The sequence below is a fragment of the Pipra filicauda genome, unplaced genomic scaffold (genome assembly GCF_003945595.2).
Source record: "Pipra filicauda isolate LSUMZ 115617 unplaced genomic scaffold, ASM394559v2 scaffold235_size1210477_pilon, whole genome shotgun sequence".
Lineage (NCBI taxonomy): Eukaryota > Metazoa > Chordata > Aves > Passeriformes > Pipridae > Pipra > Pipra filicauda.
The window spans coordinates 1048760-1058988 of record NW_024104349.1 but is presented as its reverse complement, the minus strand read 5'-3'; the positions used below and the strand labels follow the sequence as shown (position 1 = coordinate 1058988).

At 44.9% G+C, this 10229-nt stretch overlaps 1 protein-coding gene and 1 non-coding gene across 2 annotated transcripts; one reads left to right on the top strand and one right to left on the bottom strand.

Moving 5' to 3' along the window:
- The first annotated feature begins 561 nt into the window (after nucleotides 1-561).
- On the top strand, nucleotides 562-9532 carry TBPL2 (TATA-box binding protein like 2). Its single transcript, XM_027724372.2, has 7 exons — nucleotides 562-612; nucleotides 4028-4431; nucleotides 5138-5225; nucleotides 5476-5567; nucleotides 6471-6638; nucleotides 7630-7724; nucleotides 9453-9532. The coding sequence occupies exons 1-7, from the start codon at nucleotides 562-564 to the stop codon at nucleotides 9530-9532; spliced, it is 978 nt and encodes a 325-aa protein (XP_027580173.1).
- On the bottom strand, nucleotides 701-772 carry TRNAG-UCC. The gene has a single exon. It is a non-coding gene; the product is annotated as a tRNA-Gly (tRNA).
- Nucleotides 9533-10229: the final 697 nt, after the last annotated feature.

The window sequence follows — 10229 nt, the reverse complement described above, 5'->3', positions numbered from 1 at the left end:
AGCAGCGTTAGCCCAGCTGAGAACAAACCATCTCAGCACAATGCCTTAAGTTTGAAGTTTATACTTTTGGCCCGGGGCTCCAAGGACCAGATGGGCCTCATTCCAGTTGATGAGGCAGGTGGGAGAAATTAAGGGCACATCACGCTTGCTTGCTAAAAAGCGTTATCTTTGCAAGGTCTGAATCACAGCTCCAACTCCCCGTTTCCCTTCAGCCCCGCGGAGGGGAGCAGGCTCAGGGGAGCTCGGGAGCAGGTTGTGCTTTTAGGCTCCTGTAAAGCACACGAGAGCACCCCGATTCCTCCAGTCCGGCAGGATGGGGAGAAGGCGCTGGGACAGCCCTGCCAAGGGCAGGGGGGAACCTCCAGGGCTGTTGGACGGGGGTTGAACTCCCAGCTGTGAGGGGCTGTGCTCCCCGAGGAGCCGCTCCAGGGCTGTGTGATGGGGGTTGAACTCCCAGCTGTGTTAAATTCCCTGACGAGCCGCACCCGCCCCCGGTGCCGCCCTTGGGGGTTAAAACCGGGACCGGAATGAGATGGGGGGTCTGGGTGGGAGGTTGAGCCTATGGGTGATCCGTCGGCGCTGGAGCGGTACCTGGAGAGCTACAGCGGGCAGGTAAGGGAGGGAAAAGAAAGGGGGAGGGGAGGAGGAAAACCCAAACCACAAAACAATCTGGGGGGGAAAAAAAAAAAAAAAAGACAACTGCGTTGGCCGGGAATCGAACCCGGGTCAACTGCTTGGAAGGCAGCTATGCTCACCACTATACCACCAACGCGGCGCTGTGCTCTGTGCTCGGCCCGAGCATCAACTGCGTCATCTCCGCATTCCAGCGAATGTAAACCGGGATATTTCACCGTCCCCCCCGCCCCGAGCTGGCCCAGACCTCTCAGGAGCATGGAGGGCTTCTCCAGAGGGAAAGTCGCTCTTACCTGCTGCAAGAAGGAGCAGGTCCAGAGAAGGGCAACTAGGCTGGTGAAGGGACTCAAGCACAAGTGCTGTGAGGAGAGGCTGAGAGAGCTGGGGCTGTTCAGCCTGGAGAAGAGGAGGCTCAGGGGAGACCTCCTCACTCTCTGCAACTCCCTGAAAGGAGGTTGTAGCCAGGTGGGGGTTGGTCTTTTTTCCCAGGCAACCATCAGCAAGACAAGAGGGCATGGTCTTAAGCTGTGCCAGGGGAGATTTAGGTTAGATATTAGAAAGAATTTCTTTACAGAGAGGGTGGTCAGACATTGGAATGGGCTGCCCAGGGAAGTAGTGGATTCTCCGTCCCTGGAGATTTTTAAGAAGAGATTGGATGTGGCACTTAGATCCATGGTCTAGTAACCGCAGCGGTAGTGGATCGAGGGTTGGACTTGATGATCTCGAAGGTCCCTTCCAACCCAGCTGATTCTATGATTCTAAGAAGGATGATGCTGCTTGCAAGGACCTGTTCACGTTCTGGGGCGTGTGGCCCCTGAGGAGAGGGCAGGAGGCTTGGATCTCATCATGCTGGTTCATAAATGTCTGCAAAAACTTATTCTTTTGGTATTTGAAATGGTCCTGCTCATCTCAAGTGGTTGCCAAGCACTTACTGAGCTCCCTTACTGACTTGCTCCTTGGGGTGAGGGACTAGAGAAAGCTGGACTCCACAGCTGAGCGTCGTCTTTGTTCAGGGAATGCAACTTCTTTACGTGCATCCTGCTTGTAAACTACTTTTCAGCTCAGCAAATAGGCTGTTTAAATCCAGAGACCCCCTTGTGGAAGTTGGTAAAGCCTTCTGAGTGTGGCCTTATATAATAATGTAATGTATATAATGTGGTGAGGTATAATCAGGGTTTTACAAATGCTGCTGGGTTTTTTACATTTCAGACTTGCTGGGATACTTGATAACAGCAGATGTGTGGTATCACTGCAGGGAGGGGGGGGGGAATCCAAGTCTGCTGCTTAAAGCAGCAGAGTTTGATTTACGTGTACCCGAGTTGCAGGGATTTCTGTGGTGGAAGTGAAAATGGCTGTTTCCCCTCGAGCTGCCCCAAAGTGAGTGATCTCAGATAGGATCTGTGTGTGAAATCTCCTTCCCAGAGCTGCTGGGAGATGTCCAAAGCTATGCAGTTGGTGGGGCCTTCAGTGGAGTTAATTAACCCGGAGTCTATAGCAATAACCCTTGGCAGCCAGCCCAAAGCAAACATGGTCTTGTGCCCCCTTTCACAGCCTCTGAGCATCTGCCTGACAAGAAGGCAATATTCCCCAGCACTTAACCCTATAAGGGCTTTTCCTTACGCCACTTACGTGGAGACCTGATAAAAACCTTTCTGCTTCTACCTACCCTATGCACTTTGCTTTCTCTTGCTTCTTTTAAACTTGTTTTACAGCTGTTTAATACTTCCACACTCATATACCACTCAGCTTCTCCCTCCGCTTCTTTCTTTAAGCTGTGCAACAAACTGGAGAATTTTTTTTGATTGTTACATTCATTCTTTGATGCCCCTTTAGTATGATGTGAGTAGTCTCACAGACTCAATGATGAGAAGACCATCTTCTCTGTGTTGTGGTTTGTACAAAATTTTCCCTATAAGCTCCCAAACTTTAGTTCACTTGAGTTCTTGCAGAGACTGTGCCTTCCTTTCCCTATTGCAAACTTGAATGTTATCTCTTTAAAATAGATGCATTTTCTGTTATTCCTTAATATATTCTTATTTGTAAGTGTTAATACTTTTGTATCTGACCTTAATTCTCAGACAGTGCTCTGTGTTCCAGAGGGTGAAGGAGCATCTGCTTATTCAGCAGCACTCTGCCCCACCTGACCTCCAGTGGGTCTCTGCATCTACAAGCCAATTTTAGGAGCAGTTTTGAATGTAGGTGTTTGTAATGCTTTCAGAGCTAGACCCGATTGCATCTGTATTCAAGCTAGTGAGGGTTCTCTGGGAGGATCTGTCACTTAGTGGAAGTTTTCCAAGTGTCTACAGGCAAATATACTGCAAAGTAGGAGCAGAGATCTCCCTGTGTGCATGGTTGTGTTGCCAAGTGAGCTGACTAGCAGAGAGCAGCACTAGCTCAGGGCTGGAAAGCATTGATCTGGAAATCCTGCTCCCACTGGAGTTCAGGCAGTTGCTGCCAATTCGAGGGCCTCGGTCTTATGCACCCTTCCCTGTTCTGGTTTCTGCTTGGACTTTTGAAGTCCTCTTAGCTCTCAAGCCCAAAAATGCCTAAATAAACGCAAAACCTCTTGTATGGAGTCCTCAGCCCAAGCTGTCACCTGCTGTGGGTGTTGGCAGAAACCACCTTTTTGGAAGAAGCTTTCCACTGGGCAGAGGCTTATGCTCTAATGGATAGGGAATAAATCCTTTCCTAAACTCTTGCCTCATCAATATGATGATTTTTTAAAAATAGATTTTAATAATAAGGAGGACATTACTATGCAAGGGCTTGCTTGCAGGTGTGTTGTGCACTTGGCAGAGGGCAGGATGTTGGCGGTGCTGACTGTGTCTCCCTTCAAATCAGCCTGGTGACCTCCAGCAGCTGAGGAATAAACTCTGCTGGTTCTGTGAGCTGCTGCCCTCTGTTGCACAAACCCAACGCTGACACTGTCCCCTGCTAGCAGGGAGAGGAAATGGCAAGAATGTACAGAATGGGAGGTAAAGGCAGCCAGAAAACGCCAGCTGTCTTCCTTGGAAAAACCGATGAGCAATTATGTTGGTTGTGTGTGCATGACTGAGGTGTGACAGTGGCTGTGAAGGGCGAAGTGCCAGCAGGCAGACTGCACCTGCAGTCACTGCTGAAGGTGTGTAGCATTTCTCAACTTGTGGTGTCACAGGGGTACCCCAGACTGCCTTTGAAGTGCGGTGGGAAAATGCATCTCTCCATTATAAAAGTTATCTGGATTTTTATATGCTGATAGAGAAGCAAAGGATGCACTTTCAAGTCTTAAAACTATTCTTTGCTACGATTACATATTGGGAGGAAAAAATATTGAAATGTACTTATTGAAGATTAATCTTAATTTGCTCTCCCAGTTAATGTTTTAATAATACAAGACCCTTTTTCTTAATTCAAGGATGACTTCTCAACTAGTCCTCACCTGTTCACTCCCATGAGCCCTTATGATGTGGAACTTCCAAGTCAAACAACCAAAGATGCGTTCGGTTCTCAATTTAATCAGCCCGAAGAGCTCCGTGCAGACTTCTCCTCTGTGGACCTCAGCTTTCTTCCAGATGTCACCCAAGATAACCAAGAACAAAGTCTATCTGAAGATGGTCATGAAATGCCAAAAGAGCCCGATGTGCCAGTACCAAGAAATGAGGACAGTGGTATCTTCACGGATGAAAGCAGCTTCTCGAATCCAGATGCGACTCAGCCATCTCCTGAAACCTCTGGGGTGTGTCCTCATCTGACTCCAATGACTCCTGTGACCCCAGTGTCATCTGCATCAGAAAGCTCTGGCACACTTCCTCAGCTACAGTAAGTTTTTATGTGTTATATATGTAGCATATATCTGATTTCTCACTCGGAGAACGTGGCAAACATGGTTTGGTCTGAAATAAGCCCAACCAAAAAGCTACAGGGGCAGTTATTCCTCTTGGAGGGAGAGGTGGAGCAAATGAACTGACAAAAACATAAAGATACTTGAAAAGGAGGATTTCTTCCAGCAAGGAGAATGTGAAGGATGACAGCAGACTCCAGGGGTTTAAAGTTGTCAGTCTTCTTTTTTCAAGAGGAGAAACAGAACTGAGAGCAGAGGGTTGGGTGTGAGAAACACTCCTCTTGTTAAAAGATCCTGTCCTGTCTAAGGTAGGGCAACTGTGGAGTAGTTTATATAGAAAATAACATACCCTTACCTACCTTAAGTGCTGTAGTAACTCTAAACAGTCAGTAACGGTTCAGTCCAAATCTGTGAAACACGTCAGTGATGTAGCTTTTGGAAGACACACAAACTTAGAATTCAGGGACTAATAATTTCATACCTTGTTAGATTTCAAAGTGTAATTTTGATATTGAATTACTTAAGTTTTGCCAAAAGTAGCTTAGTGCTGGAGTCGGAAAGAAGCAGGAAATCAGTTGGATAGCAAATATTAATTGGAGTGTGACTCCACATTAAGTCCATGTTGGGGTTTGGCTCTGCCGTTGCTGGCTTTTGGAGTAAGAAAGTTCCTCTCTTGTTCCTCAGGAATATTGTGTCGACTGTAAACTTGGCTTGTAAACTGGATCTGAAGAACATAGCTCTGCATGCCAGAAATGCAGAGTATAACCCAAAAGTAAGTCTTGAGGACTCAAAGCTTTACCCTCGCTTCCTTTTCTCAGTGCTCGTGGATTCTAATGGTCCTGTGACTGTAGTCTCAACTCCCCTGGTCCCAGGTGGGTGGAAAATAACTTCAGAGTGCTAAAGAAACACTTGTACAAAGCACATGCATGTTGTAATAGGCTTCAAAAGCATCAGTTGTTGAAAGACTGACTAGAAATACATTCCCAGCTAAATTCCTGTGAGGCTTTCCTTTGAATTTTTAGAGGTTTGCTGCTGTGATCATGAGAATCAGGGAACCACGGACAACAGCCCTCATCTTCAGTTCTGGAAAAATGGTCTGCACGGGAGCAAAAAGGTATTTTTTTGGGTTTTTTTAACCTTCTCTCTAAAGGTCTGGGTCTTGCAGCCATGCCTATATTCTGATGGAAAAATGTCAGGAAATCTCATTTGAAGTACCTAGCAAAGGGCTGTCACAATTGCAAGAAAAAGTGAAGCAGTGGTATTGAAAAATGCCTCGCTTTCTCCATGGTGGCAGCTTAGTAATTCCTGAACCATGTGCTTCTGTCCCAGAATCTAGATTGAGCTGAGTAGACATCAGCAGAAAAGCTGCTAAAATGCCCAGGAATTGTTAAGGAGTTATTTGCATTTCTCACTGACTTTTAAAGTGAGTTAGGGCATAACTTCTGTCTGTCAAGTCTCTCTTCGGTGTCTGTGTTCACCAGTCAACACATCTGCCTCTAGAGAAAGTGGGAATTTGAGAAAAGCAAAGTTGATTTCTGTACTCTGAAGCTCTTTTCCTCCAGTTCAGCAGCTGCCTTGTTTTTTGTGTCCCAAAACTGTCAGTGAGATAATGCATTAACTTACACTTAAGAGACCTCTTCTCCAAACCCTCCCACCACCCCAAGCAGGTGATTGTACTGGTGTCTGTAACTCTTGGATCAGCCCTGAGAAGGTGCTTTAAGGAACTGAGAAAGAAACCTCTGAAGAGGGGAACTTCTGGGTGATGCAACACGATCAACACAGACCCCAGGAAAGTGAATGTCCAAGTGCCTCACTCCTTTTAGCTCCCTGGAGCAGTTTTGGGGATAGGCACTTGCTATTTTGAGCAGTAGTGTATCTTTTTCTGGAGCACAGGTTAGCACACTGGTGGCTCTAAACTGAATTCCATCTTGAGAGCAGAGGGGGGGAAAACACTAATCAAAGTTGATTTTTTTTTATTTATTTTTTTTTTCCCCCCCCCCCTCTGCTCTTCCCTCAGTGAGGAGCAGTCCCGGCTGGCAGCCAGGAAATTTGCACGGGTGGTGCAGAAACTCGGCTTCCCTGCCAAGTTCTTGGACTTCAAGATCCAGAATATGGTTGGGAGCTGTGATGTGAGGTTTCCCATCCGGCTGGAAGGCTTGGTTCTCACTCACCAGCAGTTCAGCAGGTACGTGGCAATCAGTTACAGCCCTGTGCAACTCGGAGCAGTGTCTGCAGCTCCTTGAGCCTGGTCCATGCCCTCGCTCCACTGTGAGCCTTTAATACTAAGGGAGCCTCTCTTAACTCCCAGCAAAGCAGATGCCAATCTGCAGGGATAAGGCTTCCAACCTTCAGGCATGAAGCCAAACTGCATTTGCAGAATCCAGAAACGAAACCACGCTGTGTTTCTGGGGTGTTGGTTCGGTTCTGTTTGGATGTCCATTAGCCACCCACCTGAAGTAAACCTGTAGCTGAGTGATGGGCATGCTGTGCCTTCAAGGTGGGCTTGTTCAAAACTGGTTACTGCCATCACTGAGGAAAGGATGAAGATTTTGGCACTGACAAAAATCACAATTTGGTTCTCTTTTATTAGCACTGCATCTAGTACTTTGCATGTAATTTGGGAGCTAAATATATATTAAAGATTCATGCTTGGCTGTCATCTTAGTTGCATGAGATGCTTCCTAATAAGGGCTCTTTGCAGCCTGGGAAGGATTTACTGTGAGGGTGGTGAGGCCCTGGCACAGGTTGCCCAGAGAAGCTGTGGCTGCCCCATCCCTGGAAGTGTCCAAGGCCAGGTTGGATGGGGCTTGGAGCAACCTGGGATAGTGGAAGGTGTCCCTGCCCATGAGATGATCTTTAAGATCCCTTCCAACCCAGGCCATTCTGTGATTTGGGGACTGTTTGAAGGTTACAATAAAGATTTCAATGCTATGGAAAATCAGAAGTGGCTCAGAAATATTTAAAAGTAAGCATGAAGATCTCCCACCAGCTCCAGCTGGAATTAAGTGGTTTCTCTTCAAGATGTCTAAAGCCTGACCTGCCTTTCTCTGAGTAGCTATCTAAAATCTGTGGGGTTAATTACTCTATTGTTAATACACTTAAAGAGCACTTTATTCATGCAACACTGAAACAGTTTATTTGCATTTTACTAATCTTACCTGCCTGCTTTGAAACAGCTATGAACCTGAACTATTCCCTGGCCTCATCTATAGGATGGTCAAACCACGGATAGTGCTGCTTATCTTTGTGTCTGGAAAAGTTGTACTGACTGGTAAGTGGTCTCTCTGAATATCTGTAGCCTAGTGCTACTTTGTCTTCTGAGAGAGCATTTGACCTGAACGTTAGCTAAAAGTTAGTATCTTGCCACAGTAAAGCCTCTTACTGAACTTTTTAATAGTGCCTACTGCTGCTTATCTGTGTTTTCTGCAGATAATATCAGTATTGTTGCACTAGAGTCTCCTATTGCTTCATGTGGAGTCTCAGATTTCCGTATTACTTGAGTATTTTTATTTTATTCAAAGCATAATGCCACATGTCAATGCCAACAGGACGCTGGCATGCTGTAACTACTCAGGCACTTAAATAGGAACCTCACAATGAGCGATTTAAAATGGCTTGGACAGGAAGCAAACTTCTTAAAACACTTCACTGACAACATTTAGTAGGGATTATCAGAGGAAAGGGTGGAGATCTAAGAACTTTTTTTCCAGACTGCTTGGCAAAACACTCGTGAGGCAGCAGCCTTGCTGAGTAAGTGTGCTCTCAGATACCTGTACCTCATCCCAGGTCAAAAAAAAAAAAAAAGGTGAATTCCTGAGTTTCTAACATATTCCTTTTGTGCAGCTCATGAAAATGCTTCTAAAAGGTAAGTGGGACTTGTTCCCAGAAGTTCTGAATGCTGTATCTATATTCCCAACACAGCTTTGAGACATGTGGAAGACCAGAGAAGTGCCAGCCTTAGCCAGGGATTCTCAGAGTCATAGGTCAGGAATGAGCTCAGCCAGCTGGAGTCTGGGGCACTCTCAGTATAAAGCTTAAATACTTCCCCCTCCAGTGTCCCACCACCTTCTTAGGTACAGCAAAATCATACTGGCCAGTTCCATTCCACTGATCCAATTAGTGTACCCAAAAAAAAAAACAACCAAGAAACATCCTTGAGTGTGCAGTAGGCCCAGAAGCACTAAAGTAGATCCTTTTCTGTGAACACTGGGCCCAGCTGCAATGGCAAAATTGAATTTGCTGAGCTGTGAGGGTTTTTTCCCCCCTAATCAAGGAAATAACTTAATAGTAACTTTACTTTTAAAGTAAAAGTTGTGGTAACACAGATGAATTAGTCATGTCCAAGTGAGGACATGAGGAAAAGGCTTACACATTCAATTTGAGCAGGGCTTAATCCAACTTTTAGTTCATTTAAATGCAGTTTTCTTGTAATGGATAGAGTAGTGTCAGTGGCAAGGAATGTTCCTGCCTACAGCAATGCAAGACTTGGTGGTAAAGATTTGCTTGCAGTACCATGGAAGAAGCTTTGAAATCATACATGCCCTAACATAGCTTAAAAATAAAAATGCTTCTCAGAGCTGGAGTAGGAGAGTTCTCAAACTGTGGATCAACTTCCAGTATTGCATAAATGCCCTTCACTTCTTGTTTCTACTTTTCCACCTACCTTTTCAACAGGCAGAGCTGTTACTTGTAAGCAGGTAACACCTTGATGGTTCTCAGTTGCTTTCTTCTTTCTTCAAAGCCAATGTTTTTCACCTGTCAAGAGCAGAAAATTGCTGTTTTGGTTCCACAGATTAAACAAAACTAATCTTAAAGCAAAGCAAGCTGGAAATTGTTCTTTGAGGTGGCAGAAGTATGATAGAAATTCTTCCTTAAACTAATAGTAATGTGCTTTTAAACCCCTGGTTTTCTTCATGGTTTGTGATCTTACCATATTCAGGTATTTTCAATATTCTGTTAATTCTTGGTGGAGTTTTTGGGTTTTTTTATGTCTTTTTAGGAGCAAAAGACCGTTCTGAAATCTATGAGGCGTTTGAGAACATCTACCCCATTCTAAAAGGCTTCAAGAAACCATCATAACATGGCTCATAAAGCAATTCAGAATAACGCCCAGGTTTGTATTACTGTGCATGGAACACAAGCCAAGGGTATTCCTGGACCCAGTTGTACAGTTGTGGATCATTAAGCAAATGATGGATTTCTGAATGCTGTAAGTGCTGATGCCTTTCTTTAGTTTGTGAAATCTTCTTTTCTTTCACCAGTATCTGTCTGTAATTCACTTGAGTTCTGACAGCTTCTGTCAAGCTGAATGACTTGCCAAATGAATGTACTTTTAATAGAAGGCATATTAAGATGGCACTTAAAAGTATTTTGTAATAGGAACTTTTCTCTTCCCCTGTTGAAGAGGTGAATCCACACTGTACTTCAAACTGGCTTTATCAAAATTCTCAGCTCTAAGTGTATTGAAACCTTGCTCCTGCAATGTTGTATTTTCATGTTTAAGCTCAAAATATGTTATTGTCTATAATATAGGTTACAAAACCCAACACAGGTTTATTTCAGTGTTTAGAGGATGTGTCCTGAATCCCTCTGATCCTACTGGTTGGGTAAATTCTTGTGTGTGATGGGGTAGGATTTCCTTTTCCAGAGAAGACATTCAAGGCCTTCGCTGCTGGAATATACCTAGAAAGGGTGTGGGTGGAGGGGTAACTAATTAAATTATGTAAATTTGACATGACACAAATTAGATTTTTAACTAAATGGTACCCACTTGTAT

What these genes read in the sequence shown, in the direction of transcription:
- TBPL2 (XM_027724372.2), top strand. Translation starts at nt 562, where the DNA reads ATGGGTGATCCGTCGGCGCTGGAGCGGTACCTGGAGAGCTACAGCGGG. An exon ending in TGGAGAGCTACAGCGGGCAG is followed by an intron (nt 613 to 4,027) that starts GTAAGGGAGGGA and finishes TCTTAATTCAAG; the next exon opens with GATGACTTCTCAACTAGTCC. An exon ending in ATGCAGAGTATAACCCAAAA is followed by an intron (nt 5,226 to 5,475) that starts GTAAGTCTTGAG and finishes TTGAATTTTTAG; the next exon opens with AGGTTTGCTGCTGTGATCAT.